The sequence below is a fragment of the Aquarana catesbeiana genome, linkage group LG10 (assembly GCF_042186555.1).
Source record: "Aquarana catesbeiana isolate 2022-GZ linkage group LG10, ASM4218655v1, whole genome shotgun sequence".
NCBI classification, from domain to species: Eukaryota; Metazoa; Chordata; class Amphibia; order Anura; family Ranidae; genus Aquarana; species Aquarana catesbeiana.
Genome location: NC_133333.1, coordinates 243,212,372 through 243,232,761, shown reverse-complemented (window position 1 = coordinate 243,232,761; position 20,390 = coordinate 243,212,372). Strand labels below are relative to the sequence as shown.

The 20,390-nt window shown below is 44.0% G+C and overlaps 1 protein-coding gene across 1 annotated transcript in view; it reads right to left on the bottom strand.

Annotated features, from left to right (window-relative positions):
• Nucleotides 1-20,390, bottom strand: part of UBE4B (ubiquitination factor E4B) — a 117,812-nt gene that overhangs the window by 72,335 nt on the left and 25,087 nt on the right. Inside the window, exon 2 of the mRNA XM_073603541.1 lies at nucleotides 8,943-9,129. Within this exon, the coding sequence (XP_073459642.1) occupies nucleotides 8,943-9,129 (187 nt within the window). The remainder of the gene's footprint in view (nucleotides 1-8,942; nucleotides 9,130-20,390) is intronic.

Here is a 20,390-nt window from a genome sequence, read left to right as displayed (position 1 = left end):
CTGGCACCAATTTGTTTATTCTGAGGAGCATGCGGAGTTGGTGACTTAACTCTCCCGAGAGATGGGTCTACAGGGAAAGGCTACCCAGATGTGGTTTGCAGTACTTTCTTTCCCCTTCTGCTACTATACTTTTGCTTTTGTTCTCTTTTGCTCCGTTGCCCCTCGGGGGAATTCCTGATCTCTCTATTCTTTTAATAACATTGTGTTAACCGTTATAAAAAAAAAAAAAAAAACTCTGGGATACGGAGACTTCCTAGCCCTCAAAGCCCAATATTTGAGCTACATTTTATAGGTTTATACCATTGATGCCAATAGGATGTCAGTGTATGGGATCTTGTATGCGGAGAAGATCCACTGTATGTTCAATATTGTTGAGGTTTCTGTATCACCATATGCTTTATTTAGATAAAGAATTGGAAAAAAAGATCTGGCTCGCTATGGAGCGATCGCGGGTGGCTGGCGGATATCGTGGTCGCCGGTCACTCGCATCGGCTCCGGCGCGCGCCCACTGTATCTATTGCAAGAACCGACATACAACTACGGCGATTCGCGCAACAGAGCCAACCTGCCACAGTAGGATGGCGGTTGGTTGGCAAGTGATTAAAACAAACAGTTCGCTCTGCTATTGACCAAGAAACGTTTGTGTGCTTGTCCCTTTGGATATTGTTGCATGAACAGTCGTGATTGGCTCTTGAAAGCAGTGTACGAACGATCAGAAGAATCGAACGATCACTCTGGAATCGATTTTTGTCATCCGATTTTCTGATCAAGTGTACTAGGTGTGCAAACTACATGTGTGTTGAAATGCATTGGTGTGCTTTTCCGATTACTTCTGTTTTCCCAATCATATGAGGCGTTGTGTGTTGCAACATATTCTATTTTTTCCAAGCACACACTGGAATGTGTGAACTGGAACGAAAACAAGACCAGGATAAGTTCAACAAAATAAGGACAAGTTGACCATTCCAAAAAAAAAAAAAAAAAAAGCATTTATTATGGTTTCTGCAGAAACCTGGAAAGCATTACACCCATGGTCAGTGGATCAGGGGTGCAATGTCATCCTTTTGCAGACAAGCCCTGCAGCCTTTTTGCCTGTACCTCCTTACGGCTGTCTGAAAGTTGCAGGGCTTGTGAATGAACTACGAAAGTGCTCATCAGCGCCCTCGCACTTCATTTAGAACTACAAGCCGCCAGCTGCAGTGGCTGACAGTAATTTTAGTGTATTTATATGAATGACATGGCTGTGTGGGTGGAGCCCTGAACAGCTGTGCTCTTTTAAAAAAGTAACAGTGGGTGCAGGGAGAAGATTCCCCACCCGCTGTTACACTGAGGGCAGGGGATCAGTGGAACTGGCGGCAAGAGCTGGAACAGGTTATACGTTCCACCCTAAAAACTGGTTGAATGTCAACACAAGATCAGACCAGACCATATGATTGAAAAACGCAACTGGTTAGACTCCAGGGAGGTCATAAGGGATCATTCCCTATACGAAGGAAAACATGTTCTTTAAAAGGCCAGTCATTCTTTTTACGAATACGGAGATAAGTGTGGCCGCCTATTGGCCAATGCCTTAAAAGCGGAGTTTTCCAAAAGTGGAACTTCCGCTTTTCGGATCCCCCCCCCCTCCGGTGTCACATTTGGCACCTTTCAGGGGGGGGGGGGGGGGGGGGGGGAGCAGATACCAGTCTAATACAGGTATTTTGCACCCACTTCCGGACATAGAAACCGGAGCCACCCACGGGTATCTACGCCACTTCTGGCGCCTTCTCTGTCGTCCCCCCCGCTATCTTCTGGGAGACAGACAGGTCCCAGGAAACAGCAGGGACCAGTGGGAACGCGCAGCGCAAGTCGCGCATGCGCAGTAGGGAACCAGGAAGGGAAGCCAGAAGGCTTCCCTTCCTGATCTCCTTCCCGAAGATGGCGGCAGCAGCACCCGAGAGCCCAGGGACAGATTGCCTTCGGGTGAGGACATCGCGGGCGCCCTGGACAGGTGAGTGTCCTTATTTTTAAAGTCAGCAGCTGCAGTATTTGTAGCTGCTGACTTTTCAGAAAAAAAAAAAAAAAAAAAAAATCGGCGGAGCTCCGCTTTAAGCACCAAGTGCTCAGACATACGTTCCAGCTCTACTTTTGTCGTCGGGTTCAAAAGTTCATTCTTCTCCAGACCTAGCGGCGAGTTTCCATGACTTTTACTCTAAATTGTATCATTTAGACCAACCTCCCACTTCTGATTCGTCGTCCCAGCGTTCTTCGGACATCTGCGAATATCTTAGGGAATCCAATCTTCCTACACTGAATACGGAGGAGCGAGAGGATCTCTCTAAGCCTATTATGATGGAAACATCGGCTGGGGTGCCGACATCGCTGGATTCCAGGACAAGTAAGTGTCCTAATGTTAACAGTCAGCAGCTTTGTAGCTGCTGACATAATATATTCTAAGGCTCTGTTCACATCTCCGAAGGCGGAATCGCTGCAATTCTGGCCGCGATTCGCAATTGCGGCAAATACCGTACTGGTGACCCAACAATAGTGATAAAACTTTTCCACGCAAGTAAATTTAAAAAGATAAGCGGCCATTCACTAGAATCAGAAGAGAAGCGGTCCAACCTTAAACTGCGTAGGAGGGTTCTTTACTGTAAGAGCGGTAAGGATGTGGAATTCTTTTCCACAAGCAGTGGTTTCATTAATAAGGGGAGCATCAATAATTTAAAAAAACTATTAGATGGGCACCTAAACGACCACGACATATAGAGATATACAATATAATATTAACATAAAAGCACAAACACAGGTTGGACTTGATGGACTTGTGTCTTTTTTCAATCTTACTATGTAAAAAAAAAATGTTGAAAACCATTTATCATTTTCCTTTAACGTCACAATTATGTATGATATATGATTGTAAGCTCTAACAAGCATGGCCCTCTGATTCCTCTTGTACCAAATTGTAATGTAACTAATGTCTGCCCTCATGTTGTAAAGCGCTGGGCAAACTGCTGGCGCTATATAAAACCTGTATAATATTACTCAAATAGATTTGGTTACGGGTAGGTAAGTGGGTGGGCTTTCCTTCCCTTTCTCTCTTTTGAAGAGGACATGATCAAGAATCCGGTGCGTTTTATCGGGGTGGGTGGGGGGGTTAGTGTGGCGTATGTTAATAAAAAGATTTATATACATATATTGTGCAATGTGTATTTTTATGTTGAAATTTGTCTTAAGAAGTGATTATAAAAAAAAAAAAAAAAAAGAAAATTATGTGCCACTTTGTGTTGCTCCATCACATAAAATACATTTACATTTTTGGTTGTAACATGACAAAATGTGGAAAATATCAAGGGGTATGAATACTTTTTCAAAGCACTGTATGTAAGGGGGGTTCCGGCCGCGATTTATTTTTTTTTTTATAAAGTCAGCAGCTACAAAACACTGTAGCTGCTGACTTTTAATAAGGACACTTACCTGTCCATCGAGCCCGCTATGTCGGGCCCCCGACGCCGATCCATCCACCGGATCGGCCGCCAGCGTCTCCATCCTAACTAAGGGAATCAGGCAGTGGAGCCTTGCAGCTTCACTGCCAGTTTCCTACTGCGCATGCGCGAGTCGCGTGGCGCTTTGTGAATGGCCCCGTTGTTTCCTGGCACACACACAGTTCCCAGAAGGCAACGGGGCCGCTTGCCGAAGAGGAGGAAGCGCCGCGGAATAGGAAGAGGCAGATTAGGAAGACTGCCTAGCAACAGGGGTTTCAGGCAAGTAAAAAAAAAAATTTTCTTCAAATGTTTTTTTATTTTTATTTTTAATTTTCTTAAAGCGGGGGTCCACCTATCTTTTTTTTTTTTTTTTTTGAGTTCATTCACAAACTTTTCTTCTCAGCATTACATACTCACATATTGTGTGTAATATGTCCGCCTGTGTCAGATTTCGTCGGAAAGAATAACTTATATTATTCACTGCAGGCGGTTTCCATCTTCATTGTGGGCATTTGAAGCCCACAAGCATTTATTTCCTGGATATGGTGAATGCTGTGCTCCCAGCATTCACCGCTGGTTCCTGCACATGCTCAGTGGCATCCTGGGAAGCCTGAGACTAGCTCCCAGGAGTCTGGGAGAGGCTAGAAACAAGCCTACTCCCACGGGAGGAGAACCAGAAAGTGCAAAGAAGAATAGAAAAATAAAAAGGTAATTACGGCGATTTAAATTTTTTTAAACGGCATGTCAGCATCTAGGCAAGGAAGAGAATACATACAGATATTGTTCAAAATTTGGGTGGAACCCCGCTTTAAGAATTTGAATGCTATTTTTTATTTTAGGGTGGCCCTCCACTTTAAGTCAAAGCAAGAAACTCCTATAAAAAGTAAAGATCTGCTTCAATGAGCGCTGCGCTCACAACCTGCATCTGATGCGATGAATGGTGAAGGCACATAGTATGGCTGGACGCCTGGCACTGGTTTTGGATATTGGTTGTTTTCAATCAAAAGAAATGAAGGTAAATTTTTAACTGGTTATGCATTACGCAATTGTGAAATTGAAAAAAAAAAAAAACAAAGACCTTCAAACGTAATAAAACCCATACAACATGCAGTAAATCTCGGCCCTGTTAACATTTGGCGAAAACAAAAGCAAGTCTCAACCTTGTACTAAGAATAACTGGCGATTGCAGAGTGTGCAGACCTGTCTGTAGACTCTCTCTGTGACTCAGCGTTTTCCCCGCACAAATCCAAAGGAAAGACATCTGGGCTATTTTAAAAGGGTAATCTCCACTGACTCTATAATTCAAGAGGAAGATCGGCTCAAAAAATAGACAGGGGAAAGCAAAGAATCTCCTTCAGCTTTTTACTGCCTTCTATATTCCCATTTGTCTGTTCTTCATTCCAGTGACAACTGTTGCCACTAAGACAGGAAGCGTGGGGGAAAATTTCCCCAAAAGGGATCACAGACAGCAATGACTTCTACCCCTTTCCCTGATCAATCTAGGCACAGCTGCCTACAGTGATCACCGCTAGCTGAATGCTCAAGGTAAAAAGCTGAATTAACATCTGAAAGACAAATGTAAATGGTCTTATCTGCAAAAGAATTCTTGAAAAATTGTTGTAAACCTCAGACATAATATGAGCAAAGCATATCCCTCTATAGCGTGTACTTCTCAGTCCAGAGCGCCAAGTGTCCTTTCTTTCTGTTGCTTTCTGCCATCACCATAAGTCACTTCAAGCAAGTTTTTCCTGACACCAAGAGAAAAATGGTGACAGGGGAGGGACCTCCAGCTGATTCACAGCCTCAGCTCTGTTCTGGTGTGCTGTGTGAAGGGAAGGGGGCGTGTCCCTTTCATACAATCCGTTCTCAGCTCTGCAAAGTGTACCTTGAGCTGCCTGCCCCCTTGCTTTCTGAAAGCTCAAACAAGCTGTATAAAATTCTGCACTTTGACCAGGTGTAGAGAAGACAGGTCCAACTTATGAAGGAAGATTGGTTTCATCTTTGTCACTTCACTAGGTATATGGAAAGGTTTACAACCAATTAAAATTCTCTTCAGCTTTTTCTGTGTTCCAGGAACCCCTGCCACACTCCTCTAAGCATAATTAGAGTCCAAACCTCATTTCTATGAGGCTAGAATCAAAATGCCGGATTCTTTGCAAATGCCAACCACAGTAGACCACTACTTAGTGTCCAAACCACTCAGGGGTCCTGATAAGTGGACATCTCCCTGGAAAAGAGTTAACCATGCTATGTACCTGCTGGCTACGGTCAGCATTTTGAAGTAGCTTATGCTGATCTCCAGGTTTCATTTAACTTTAAAATAGTTCATACCCCTCTTATGCTTTGACTGTTATACCGTTTATGTGCAGTATTCTCCATTATGTCTTTAAGCTATATATTAGCTTTTCATATCAGCTACTAGTGTATTGAATATACATTTTGAACTTACATTGCTCGTCACTTCTGGATGAGCATTGTTTATTTGTGTTTGTACCATTTCTGTTTCTCCGTAAACAATAAAAGTTACCTTTAACCACTTGCCGTCCGCCCTACAGCAGCTTTACTGCTACAGGGCGGCCACTCTGTGCAGAATCACGTATATTCTGCGCCTCCAGGTAAGGGGGCATGGACGAGATTAGTCACAGCAGAAGCTGATCAGCGGGTGCCGGCCAATGCATGATCGCCAGCAATGGGTGAGGGGACACGCTAGATGAAGCTCAGCACATAGAAACAATGCAGAGGGGATTCCCATTCCTCAGATTCCCTGCAAAGCCTGTCGGATTTTACATGCGATTATTGCTAGCGGCTAGAATAGCCACTAGTAGTAATCACTGTGTTCTCCCAGCGGGGAAGGCTGTTGATCAGGTAATCGATCTGTGGTTGCAGAATAGAAAATCGCTCCTTCTATGGCCAGATTTAGGCTTTTAAAATGTAGGATGGAATTCACCTTATCTATCCAAAGGCGTGTTGTGAGGGTTGGGAAGATAGCCAGTATTGTACAATTGTATTCCTGGGTTTCAGTTACTACCAATTGCAGCTGAAAATCCTTACAGAAGTTCCAAAATTACCAGAAGACCCTACATTGACTCAGGAAAACAAGGTTGTTGGAATGTGTGATTACAATGCATCCGGAAAGTATTCACAGCGCTTCACTTTTTTCACATTGTTATGTTACAGCCTATTCCAAAATGGATTAAATTAATTTTTTTTCCTTACAATTCTACAAACAATCCCCCATAATGACAACGTGAAAGAAGTTTGAAATCTTTGCAAATTTATTAAAATAAAAAACTAAAAAAAATCCCATGTACAGAAGTATTCACAGACTTTGCTCAATACTTTGGTGAAGCACCTTTGACACCAATTACAGCCTCAAGTCTTTTTGATTATGATGCTACAAGCTTGGCACACCTTTTTTTGGGCAGTTTCTCCCATTCTTCTTTGCAGGACCTCTCAAGCTTCATTGGGTTGGATGGGGAGTGTCGGTGCACAGCCATTTTCAGATCTCTCCAGAGATGTTCAATCGGGTTCAAGTCTGGGCTCTGGCTGGGCCACTCAAGGACATTCAGAGTTGTCCCGTAGCCTCTCCTTTGTTATCTTGGCTGTGTGCTTAGGGTCGTTGTCTTGTTGGAAGATGAACCTTCGCCCCAGTCTGAGGTCCAGAGCGCTCTGGAGCAGGTTTTCATCAAGGATGTCTCCGTACATTGCTGAATTCATCTTTCCCTCGATCCTGACTAGTCTCCCAGTTCCTGCCGCTGAAAAACATCCTCACAGCATGATGCTGCCACCACCATGCTTCACTGTAGGGATGGTATTGGCCAGGTGATGACTGGTGCCTGGTTTCCTCCAGACATGACGCTTGCCATTCAGGCCAAAGAGTTCAATCTTTGCTTCATCAGACCAGAGAATTTTGTTTCTCATGGTCTGAGAGTCCTCCAGGTGCTTTTTGACAAACTCCAGGAGGGCTGTCATGTGTCTTTGACTGAGGAGTGGCTTCCGTCTGGCCACTCTACCATACAGGCGGTACCATACTGGTGGTTCCAAACTTCCATTTACGGATGATGGAGGCCACTGTGCTCATTGGGAGCTTCAATGCTGCAGAAATGGTTCTGTACCCTTCCTCAGATCTGTGCCTCCATACAATCCTGTCTCAGAGGTCTACAGACAATTCCTTAGACTTCATGGCTTAGTTTGTGCTCTGACATGCACTGCTAATGGTGGGACCTTATATAGACAGGTGAGATTGTTTTTTATTTTTAATACATTTGGAAAGATTTCAAACAAACTTTTCTCACGTTGTCATTATGGGGTATTGTTTTTTTTAGAATTTTGAGGAAAATAATGAATTTTATTCCATTTTGGAATAAGGCTGTAACATAACAAAATCTAGAAAAAGTGAAGTGCTGTGAATGCTTTCCGGATGCACTGTATATCAAATGCCAGACGAGTACTTTATAATAAATACATATTTTACAAGGACAAGGTAATTTGTACACTCTTGTTACTCCTCTAAGCATGTTCATAACATAGGAATGCACAAAGCAATAAAGTCCTGACTGGGTCAACATGCTGCTCTTCTCCCAGAGTGCCGTTTTGTGCAAAGCAATACATAAACCAAATATATATATATATACACACACACACACACACATTCGGGTACTTTACAGTTTTATGTAATAAAAAATAAATACAATAAAGCAATCCAGTTGTGAGGGATCTCAAGTTCAAACAGAAGCAGCCTGAAAAAAAAAGAGATTGAGCATACTTCCTTATAAAAGCAAGGACTCCAATGCTTGCTTTTATAGAGCTAGGCCCCTTCCACACGGGCTTTTCGTTCAGCGGACCTGATTGGAGCCTCCATTCAGCTCTATGGAGCGGTGGATGTCAGCGGTGACATGTCTGCTGACACCCGCTGCTATCTGATCCGTGAAATCCAGACGGATAGTGACCCGTATTTTCCATCTGTCTGGCGGATCGGATGAAAACAGACAGGCGGGTCCCATTTTCATCCGATCTCTCCATAGAGGAGAGCGGGGCTCTGACAGGTCCGTCTCTGCACAGTGAGCAGAGACAGACCGTTCATCCGCCTGTTTAGCAGGGATCAGCGGAGCCATCCCCCGCTGAGCAAAGCAGAGTCCGCTGGGCGGACCGCCTGTGTAAAAAGGACCCTTTACAGTAGTCTTTGGAAATCTGACCCTTCCAGGTGTGTCGAATGCCTGGTCCTCTACTGCATGCTGTGGTTCCTCCCACTGGCCCCTATTTCCCTATTAGTTGTAGCACCCAGAGGGAGGAACCACTGTGGCGTCCAAGCATCAGACACAAATACATTTATCTAAATAAGCATCAATAATAGTACAAGGTAGAAGGTTTTTAAAAGGAACCCCAAAAAAAAATAAAAATAAAAAATGATGGAAGACAAACGTCAGAGCTCCCAATACAGATCACGGACGTGTCAGGAATAAGCTGTCAGTCACTCACCTGGCCCTCCGATAGGTGAGGTAGCTGGGGTTATGCCCTGAACATTTAAGCCGAGTTGGTGAGAGGAGACGGGGGCTTGTGCTGCTGCTGGTGGTCCAGGGGGATTCTCTCGCTGCGGAGAAGTAAGCGGCGTTGTGGGCTGTGAGGACGGCCCACCAGCAAGTCGAGCCAGGCGCCTACGTCTGATCTGTAAAAAAAATATATAAAAATTAATGAACACAAAGCAGCACAAAAGCACAGCACAGATTGTACACAGTCATAGGAACTTGAGCAAAGTTGGGCATACAAGGTGAATAAGGCTCTGCAGGGATAAGAAATGAGTCAGCACATGGCAGACATTCAAGTTTCTGTTGAACGTGGTACCTGAAGAGCTCAAAATACAGACTTCCATAGATCTCTCAGAGAAAACCTGTGAAAGTGGAAATATGGGAGCCATCACTGCTGACTTGTTTTTAAAGGATTAAACTCCAGGGACATTATCCTATGCAGCATGCATCCAGTGAAGTCACAAATCCCAACCTGCTGACTAATTCTGCATCACTTTCTTCATTTAGCTGCTTTGGTCATTTTAACCTACTTCTTTTATCTGATAATTCTCATTGAAATATTACATTTACAAATGTAAACTTCACATAGCTGTGCCACTGTGACATATTCGTATAAGTTGCTATTTAAAGTGATTGTAAAGTCGTTTTTTTTCCCCTATAAAAATAACATGTTATACTTACCTGCTATGTTGCAGTGGAACTGCACAGGGCAGCCCGGATCCTGATCCTCTTCTGTGCTCCTGGCCCCTCCCTTCTGTTCAGTGCCCCCCCCAGCAAGCAGCTTGCTATGGGGGGCACCCGAGCCGAGTCACAGCTCCCTGTGTCCATTCAGACACGGAGCCCCGACTCAGCCCGGCCCCATCTCTCTCCTGACTGGCTAGCTGTCTTTGATTGACAGCAGCGACAGCCAATGGCGCTGCTGCTGTGTCTTAGCCAATCAGGATGGAGAATCTCAGACGGCTGAGACACTGGTGGACATTGCTGGACAGAGAGGGACCTCAGGTAAGTGTTAGGGGCTGCTGCACACAGAAGGCCTTTTATCTTAATGCACAGAAGCATTAAGATAAAAAACGTTCTGCTTTAACCTTTGTAAGGCTTAAAGCGGAACTCGAGTCATTTTTTCATCTTTCCATCTATTAAGTGCCTGTTCACACTAGACGCGGCACGACTTGCAGGTCGCCTCACGGAGGCGACCTGCACACGACTGCCGGGGCGACTTGCACGACGACTTCTGTATAGAAGTCTATGCAAGTCGCCCCCAAAGTAGTACAGGAACCTTTCTTCTAAGTCGGAGCGACTTGCGTCGCTCCGATTAGAACGGTTCCATTGTACAGAACGGGAGGCGACTTGTCAGGCGGCTAGGTCGCCTGACAAGTCGCCCCCGTGTGAACCGAGCCTAAATCTTCTGCCCTTGTTGTTGTTTTAACTTTGGATAGTAAAACATTTTTTTTTCCTGCCAGTAAATACCTTATACAGCCCACTTCCCATTTCTTGTCTGGTAAAAAACCCAGGCTTATGACATCATGCACAGCTCTCTCTCTCTCTTCAGAGAGTTTGCCAGGAAGAGAGTGGATGAGTCATAAGAGGGCCAATGAGACCTGCAGAGCTGGAGGTTTGCCTGTGTGTAAATCCAGGAAATTAACAGGCAGCAGCTTCAGCTGCCCACAGTTAAAATGGCTGCAGCCAGACTCAGTGGAGGGAGATTTCTGCAGCATATTTGGCAAGTACAGAATATATAAAATATGCAAAGTGGTTGGCGGGAAGCTTCGGAATGGCAAATATGTTTTTATTACAAATTATGTGAGCAGACTGCAGTTCCCCTTTAAAGTGGAAGTCCAGTCAAATACCAACTATATGCAACCCTGCTCCCACCCCTATTTTAAGCCAATTTTAACACGGAACTTCACAGAAAAGTGGAAATTACGCTCTTCCTCCTCCCCCCACCTACATTATATTTGGGTACCTGATTTTGACTGGTACCCGCTTCCTCACTTCCGGTCAGGTTGCAGCAATGATTCGAGTGGAATTTTGCACCCCACAGCCTTCTGGGACACATCACAGGTCCCAGAAGACTGCAGAACCATTCACAAAGTGCAGCGTGTCTCGCACATGCGCAGTAGGAAGCCGGCTGTGGAGCCGCAAGGCTTCACTGATGGTTTCCCTTAGTCAAGATGCCGGCGCCTGCACCCAAAGCCAACTGAAGAGTCGGCTCAAGTGAGGACATCTCTAGATCCTATAGTTCCTACAGTATTTGTAGCTGCTGAATTAATTTTTTTTTTGGGGGGGGGGGGGGTAGACTGGAGCTCCTCTAACTAACCTGTAAAGGAAAGAAGTCTATACTTACCTATTCTCAGGGTGTTTCATTCAAGTCACATGATCTCCCCAGCAGCCAGCTTCAGTGAAGAGGAGAGAATGCGGACAACTGCTGCAGAGCCTGGGCAATGACATCACCCATAGGCTTCAACCTGGTACATACATAAAATTCTTCTTTGTTAAACCCAGCAAGTTGAATGAAAAAAAGCTGACAGATCGCTGTACTAATGTACCCGGTGTTAGTGCAGCAATCTCCCGTGCTGTGTTTTTGTGTTCTGACAAGGGGACTTGACCCAGCTAGAAGACACTGATCAGCACTGCAGCTATTGGCTGCTGGTTTTCCAGCATGTCCCATCGAAAAAAGCAAGCTTCTGTCGGAAAGAAAGCTGTACACACTGATTGATATTCACCAGTGTATACCCAAGCCTTAATATGGGGCATCCAACATTAGCTGTCAATCCTCTACACCAGGGGTCTCCGAACTGCAGCCCGAGGGCCGGATGCGGCCCTTTGCTACCCTTTATACGGCCCTTGGGGCATTATTTCTTCCAATGATATGAAGCACTATCCCTTCTACTGGCACCAACAATGAGCAATGAGGCACCCACTTATACCAATGATGGGGCACTATTCCTCTCACTGATACCAATGATGGGGCAATATTCCTCCTACTACTACTGACCACCAACCCTGAGGCCATGTTTAATCCCACTAATGCTGGGCATGGGACATTTTCTACCCCCCCCCCCCCCCCGCCACAATCTGGCCCCCCTAAAGTCTGGAGGGCGTTAAACTGGCCCTTTGTTTAGAAAGTTTGGAGACCCCTGCTCTACACTGAAGCCGACGCTGAAATCCCATCATGTGACTGGACCATACTGCCCTAAGAATAGGAAAGTATATACAACTTTCCTTTTACAGCAGGGGTCTCCAAACTTTCTAAAGAATGGGGCCAGTTTACTGTCCTTCAGACTTTAGGGGGGGCCGGACTGTACCCAACGGGCGCAAACAAGGTCTAACCTTTGGTGTTAGGGGGAGAAATAGTTGGTATCAGTGCAAGGAATAGTGCCCCATTTTTGTTGTCAGTGGAAGGAATTATGCCCCGTAGTTGGAGTTTGTGGAAGGAATAGTGCCCCATTTATGGTGTTGGTGGCAGGAATTATACCTCAAGAGCCAGTTAAAAAGGCAAGCAAGAGCTGTATCTGGCCCCAGGGCCCCAGTTGAGACCACGGCTTTACAGGTTAGTTAGAATAGGCTTAGAATGGGGGGGGTGGGAGCAGATTTAAGTATAGGGTAGTATTTAAATGAAGTTCTACTTAAAATTCTTATAAACCTTAATTTTGTTTAATAAAACGCTCTTTAATCTCCACCTGATTGGGCAAAGTCGTAGTGTCTCTTTAATCACCACGTCACAATGGAAAGCCTGTCTCTAGGAGAGAACATCCCAGGGACACGATCACTTTGGAGGACACAGCATGGAGGGAGAACACTCACCCGACTGCACGTGTTGCCGGCTGGAGGAGCAGGGCAGGGCTCTTGCTGGTGACCCAGATTTTTCTAGTTTTCAGCAAGGGAGCAACACAAACAAAATCAGGTATGTATCTTCCCTTCATTTCCTAGCTGACCATTTAGAAACAGGATCACTACTATGACACGGGCACAAGAGAGGATAGTCTGCGTGGGAACGGACTTTCACATACAAAATCCTGCAAAAATTGTTTATTTTAAGCATCAGAGTTTCTTTATATATCAGTTTAAAAAAAAAAATGTGGGCTCTGCAAGGAAGAGGTTCTTAGTCAGCTCTCTTCCTGCCAGCGCTTTCAATCGCTCAAGTATTGCAGAGAATCCATTGTCGGAAGAATCTTCTCAATACCCGCCCCAAGCTCTCTGTAAATCCCCAGTTACTCAAGTTGGAACTCACAAAACAGCTTGGGACTCTCCATCAGCCCCCCGCTGTCACATCTGAGGAACAATGGAGAGTCACTTACTCCTCATTCCCAGGAAGTACCATGTTTTCGCTTTGCTCCTATCAGATGAATGCAGAAGTAGGGAGCAAAAAGGAAGGAAAAGTGTAAGAAGGGTGCAACAAAGTATAGACCCATTTCATATTCCCGATATGTGTCTGCTGTACCATGTACTTGTATGAGAGTCTCCTGTTCTCTTTGCAATACTTCCTTTGTGTGAAATCCCCGGTGTTCCTGCCAGTCCCTCTGCTTTCCTATTAAAAACTGACCACACTAAGCAGGGGCACAGCGTGGTCAGTCCTCAAGCTGTGCTGGGAACTCAATGTACTCTCCTCCAATAATCAGACTTGTCCTGGCACACAACCCCCAGCACAGCCAATGCTATTTAATTCATTTTTAAAAGCAAACTACCCCATCCATCTACACTCACCGGCCACTTTATTAAGAACACCCTTCTAGTACCGGGTCGGACCCCCTTTTGCCATTCTTCATGGCATAGATATAACAAGGTGTTTGAAAACATTCCTCAGAGATTTTGCTCCATAGTTACATGATAGTAGCACACAGTTGGTGCAGATTTGTCGGCTGCACATCTATGATGCGAATCTCCCATTCCACCACATCCCAAAGGTGCTCTACTGGATGAGATGTGGTGACTGTGGAGACCATTGGAGTACAGGGACCTCATTGTCCAGTGGTGAGATGATTGGAGTACAGGGACCTCATTGTCCAGTGGTGAGATGATTGGAGTACAGGGACCTCATTGTCCAGTGGTGAGATGATTGGAGTACAGGGACCTCATTGTCCAGTGGTGAGATGACTGGAGCTTTGTGACATGGTGCATTATCCTGCTGGAAGGAGCCATCAGAAGATGGGGACACTGTAGTCATAAAGGGATGGAGATGGTCAGCAACAATACTCAGGTAGACCATGGTGTATAAACCATGCTCAATTGGTACTAAGAGGGCCCAAAGTGTGCCAAGAAAATATCCCCCCCCCCCCCACCATTACACCCCCACCACCAGCCTGAACCGGTGATACAAGGCAGGATGGATCCATGCTTTCATGTTGTTTACACCAAATTCTGACCCGACCATCTGAATGTCGGAGCTGAAATCGAAACTCATCAGACCAGACAACGTTTTTCCAATCTTCTATTGTCCAATTTTGGTGAGCCTGTGCAAATTGTAGCCTCAGTTTCCTGTTCTTGGCTCACAGGAGTGGCACCCGGTGTGGTCTTCTGCTGCTGTAGCCCATCTGCTTCAAGGCTGGATGTGTTGTGCGTTCAGAGATGGTATTCTGCATACCTTGGATGTAACGAGTGGTTATTTGAGTTACTGTTGCCTTTCTATCATCTCAAACCAGTCTGCCCATTCTCCTCTGATATCAACAAGGCATTTTTCCTCCACACAACTGCCGCTCACTGGATATTTTCTCGTTCTCCCACCTTTCTCTGTAAACCCTAGAGATGGTTGTGTGTGAAAATCCCAGGAGATCAGCAGTTTTTGAAATACTCAGACCAGCCCGTCTGCCACCAACAACCATACCACGTTCAAAATCCCCTTTCTTCCCCATTCTGATGCTCGGTTTGAACTTCAGCAAGTTGTCTTCACCACGTCTAGATGCCTAAATATACTGAGTTGCTGCCATGTGATTGCCCGATTAGCAATTTGTGTTACCAAGCAATTGAACAGGTGTACCTAATAAAAGTGGCTGATGAGTATGTCTCAATGCTTTATTTTGGAAAAAATAAAAAACCCTAGCGTTTCTGGCCATCTTGACTAAAGGCAGTTGATTCATGTAGCATTCACTTCCTGGAATCCACCTGCCCTTAGCTCAGGCATGCAAGTAGAAGAGGGTGTGCTTAGCTGGGAAAGCCCCTCCTCCTCTACTGAAGACTCCTGGGATGTATGACATTTGTCTAGGCATGGAAACCAGGAAGTAACTGAAGAAATGTAAAAAAAAAAGTTTAAAACAAAATATGATATACTTTACTGTCAGTTTACAAATGTTAGCAGCATAAGGATTACCAATAGTTAATGTTGATTGAGAGAGTGAAGTTCAACTTTAAACTGAATAGTGTTTTACAAGGCGAGGGTTTGAATATGCTTTAACCACTTGAGGACCAGCCGCTGCAGTTACACCACGGCAGGTTGGCTCCCCTGGGCCAGCCGTCATAGCTGTACGTCGACCACTAGGGGGTGTGACGATGGAGCCGATGCACGTGCCCCAGCGATCGCGATGTTTGCCGGTCACCTGCGATCGTTCTTGAGAGAGACGGAATGGAGGTCTGTCCATGTGAACAGACAGATCTCCATTCTGTCAGGAGAGAGGAGACAGATCTGTTGTTCCTACTGATTAGGAACAGCGATCGGTCTCCTCCTCCAGGCAGTCCCCTCCCCCCGTTAGAAACACTCCCTAGGACACACAGTTAACCCCTTGATCGCCCCCTAGTGTTAACCCCTTCCCTTCCTGTGGCATTTATACAGTAATCAGTGGCTATTTTCAGCTCTGATCCCTGAATAAAATGTCACTGGTCCCAAAAGATCAGTCCGCCACAATGTTGTAGTCCCAATAAAAATCACTGATCACCGCCCTTAGTAGTAAAAAAAAAAAAAAATTTAAAAAAAATAATAAAAATGCCATAAATCTATTGCCTATTTTGTAGACGTTATAACTTTTGCGCAAAGCAATCAATATACGCTTACTGCAATTTTTTCTTTACCAAAAATATGTAGAATACATATCGGCCTAAACTAAGAAAATTTTTTAAAACTTTTTTGGATATTTATTATAGCAAAAAAGTTAAAATATTGGGGTTTTTTTCAAATGGTCACTTTTTTTTTGTTTATAGTGCAAAAAATAAAAACCACAGGAGGTGATCAAATACCACCAAAAGAAAACTATTTGTAGGGGGAAAAAAAAAAAAAAAAAAAAAGTACGTCAATTTTGTTTGGGTACAACATCGCACGTCCGCGCAATTGTCAGTTAAAGCGACGCAGTGCCGTATTGCAAGAAACGGCCAGGTCATTAAGGGGGCAAATTTTCCGGTGCTGAAGCGGTTAAAGAAGTCTGTTGCTTTGCCATGTATTGGAAAAGTACAGGTTTGCTTTATGTTTTTTTTTTTTTTCTTTTTCTCAATCCATTGCCAGAAAGGCACCTATTTACGGAAAAAAAAAAAATTAATAATAATGACTCAGCAATGCAGAACCCCTCTGCTCTCCTGGCTTGTGTGAGGATTGGTCTTTAATGACAGGTCCCCTTTAATTCTCCTATTGTCCTATAGTGACCTCTAGAACGGTTGTCCGTTTACAACATACTACAAAAGATGTCCAGCAAACAAGCGTCACGCTGTGTTTCCCGGGGACCATGTGACAGCAGCTATAGAATAACACACCCTATGCGTTTTACAGGTAATGCGTACAATATGCTGACACCACATGCAGATTGAATGATTACCAGGAAATCCTAAGGAGAAGAAATTTTTATTTATCATCTACCATAAATTCTGCACCACATCCCCTAGTAGATAAATTATATAAATTCAAGGAATAAAGGTTTTTGAGATTTTAAAAAGGTGCACATCTACAACAAGGTTATTTAGAAAAAAAAAAAAAATTATTAGAAAAAAATATTAAAAACATCCAAAGATTAATATCAGATATTACAGTACAATTACAGGTGCAAAATCAAAAGATCCTGTCTGTGGGGTAAAACCAGAGACTAGTCTCCCTTTTTGGATTTTAACGATAATGATTTGGGGATTATGTTTCCTATTCCCAGGTTTAATTGTTCTTATTACTCTCACTTTCATATAAGCGGTTTTGTATTTAAAGCGGAGTTTCGCCAATTTCTTTTTTTTTTTTTTTTTTTTTTTAAAGTCAGCAGCTACAAATACTGCAGCTGCTGACTTTTAAAATATGGACACTTACCTGTCCAGGGCGCCCGCAATGTCGGCACCCGAAGCCGATCTGTCCCTTGGCTCTCGGATGGAGGCGCCGCCATCTTCGGTAAGGGAATCAGGAAGTGAAGCTCTGCGGCCTCACAGCCTGGGTCCTTACTGCGCATGCGCAAGTCGCGCTGCGCGATCCCACTGGTCCCTGCTGTCTTCTGGGACCTGTGTGTCTCCCAGAAAACAGTGGGGGGGGGGGTTGGGGGAAGGCGCGGAGGAGGCGCCGGATATGGCAAAGATATCCGCGGATACTGCGGCTATCTATGTCCGGAAGTGGGAGCAAATACCTGGATTATACAGGTATCTGCTCTCCCCTCCCCCCTGAAAGGTGCCAAATGTGACACCGGAGGGGGGGGGGGGGGATTCCAAAAAGCGGAAGTTCCATTTTTGGGTGGAACTCCCCTTTAAAGATACATTCCCCTCTATGGTTATACCTGATGATCCAATTCTTTATACCCCTACCACTCTCCGGAGCCTCAATAAACATACAAATAGCTTTTGAACATACAGGTAATCTATATGACCTACCGAAATTTTGACACCATGCACTTTGCCAATTCATGAATGTCTAAAGCTGTATAGGTCTGTTGAATATCTGTTCTGTATTTCGACTGTTTATTATGTTATCTTTTCTTAAAAACCCTATGTCCAGTGTATACTGTGCCCGATATCAAAAATTCTCCTGGAGAAGCCAATAACAATAGACGAAACATGTAAAGATCGAATCAGTTTGTACTTGTAATTGTACTGTAATATCTAATATTCATCTTTGGATGTTTGTTTTTAATATTTTTTCTAATAAATTTATATTTTTTCTAAATAACCTTGTTGTAGATGTGCACCTTTAAAATCCCCAAAACCTTATTCCTCGAATTATATTTGATTACCAGGAAATGAAAAGCAGAAAAACAAAAAAACAAAAACGACAAACATAATGTGGCGTCAGGTAAATTCCACGGGGGGGGGGGGGGGGGGAATTCTGCTGACCTTTCACCCTATTTTCTCCTCCCTTGGAGACAGACATGTCAGATGTGGTTTGGTTTTACATGTAAAAGTTTTTTTATAACTTTTATTTTCAGAGCTTAATAAACTTAAAAATGACAAAGTGAGATTTTGGGGACTGTCAGCAAGGAATAGATTCTAATCGAATGGTTTGTAATTGGCAAAAATGAATTAAACAGGCAAAACCAACCAGTAAAGTTTCCTGGAATAGGAGCCATCTCTTTTTAAATTTTTTTATTTATAACAGTCAAAGGGGGGGCCCACATGGCCCCACGTTGTACAACATACAGTATATCTTCACCACACAGCAATACAAAAGAAACTTGGTGTATCAAGTGTTGTTTTTGACAAGTACATAAATCAATAACATATATATTTCCTGAGTTGCGGTGTATTAACTAAACACGGTCCCATGAGCTCCCTCCCTTCCTTTTCCATTTTTCAAAAAGATAGCATAGATTCCTATAGTCAGGAGAGGAGAGATAGTGGGAGAAAGTAAAGTTAGGGGGGGGGGGGGAAGAAAAAGAGAAAAGAGAGGGGGGGTAGGGGAATGTTCCACGCGATCATGGGGCGACTTGAGTCATTGCTGAAAGGCAATTGAGATGTCCAGAATCCTGTATCTAGATTTTAAGAAATTGATAAAAATTTTGAAATGGCTTGTGAGTATTCAAACAATCGGAACAGCTTCTCGCAAAGCTTGTCCCTTGTTAGAGAATATAAACATGTTCCAACCCTGCCATGTTTTGGAGAATTTTTCCTGTCTGTTTTGTGCAGTATGAATGAGATCTTCCATATGTTTAATTTCTTCTACTTTTTTGATCCATAAGTCTATGGTTGGTGGGGTTGAGGATTTCCAACATAGTGGAATGCAGGCCTTAGCTGCATCTAGGAGATGTTGGAGAACAGATTTTTTGTATGTCTTTGTGGGGATATTAGCTGCATGTAGGAGAAAGAATGTTGGGTCGTCCTTGATCTCGTAATCTGTAAATTTCTGTATTGTCTTCTTAATTGTTTGCCAAAAACTTGTCAATCTAGGGCATGACCAGAACACATGCAGTAGTGTCCCTGTTTCCGTTTGGCATCGCCAACAGAGGTCAGAGGTCGTTGGGAAAAGTTTGTGTAATTGTGCAGGGGTCTTGTACCAGTGTGTTAGAATTTTGTAGTTCGTTTCCTGAGTTTTGGCACATATAGAGGATTTGTGTGTGAATCTGAGTATTTGTTGTTTCTTGGCTGTACTAAAGCTACAATCTAGCTCTTTTTCCCATTTAGTTAGGCCTGGTGGGGGTGTATTCAGAATGTTATAGGTCAGAGAAAGTGTGTGTGGTAGCATCCCCTGGGTTGAGCATATGTCTTCTAATGTGGTGAGTATCTGTACACTCGTGGGGGGCTGTATGGTTTTGAGAAAATGACTCAGCTGAAACGCCCTCAAGAAGTCTAGTCTATACGGGCCTGTCGGGTCTGTAAGTTCTGCGTTTGTTTTCCAGCGTCCTCCAGTGCTAAAATGGGAGGCTTGGTAAATACCCGATCTAGCTAGATTCCCAAAGACCGCGTCTTGTAGGCCTGGTACAAACAGTGGGTTTCCTAGTATCGGATATAGAGGTGAATTTGAGGAAGATAGGGATGCCCGTAGGAGCCATCTCTACCCCTGGATGGAGCGAGCTTTCTACCCAGGATTCCCTGTAATATCACACAGTACTGCCAGCAGGAAGTAGGGCCCCATTCACACCTCAGCGTTTTGTAGCTTGAGCCTACCTTCACATCTATGTGATGCGATTCCGGCAATCGCACTATGTTTTGCAATCTGTTTTGGGGTGTCGTTAAGATATGCCATTGGCATCCATAGCAACTCTTTGATCGCCACTGATGTTAACCCCTTCCCAGCCAGTGTCATTAGTACAGTGACAATGCATATTTTTAGCAATGATCACTGTATTAGTGTCACAGGTATCAGATCGTCCGCCATAATATTGCAGTCCGGCTATAAGTCACTAATCACGGGCATTACTAGTATAAAATATAATATATTTATATTTTATATATTTTAGAATGTAATCTCTACAAGCAGGGCCCTCCTGTACCTTTTGTCCCCCCTATACATTGTAAAGCGCTGCGTAAACTGTTGGAGCTATATAAATTGTGAATAATAATAATAATAATAATAATAATAATAATA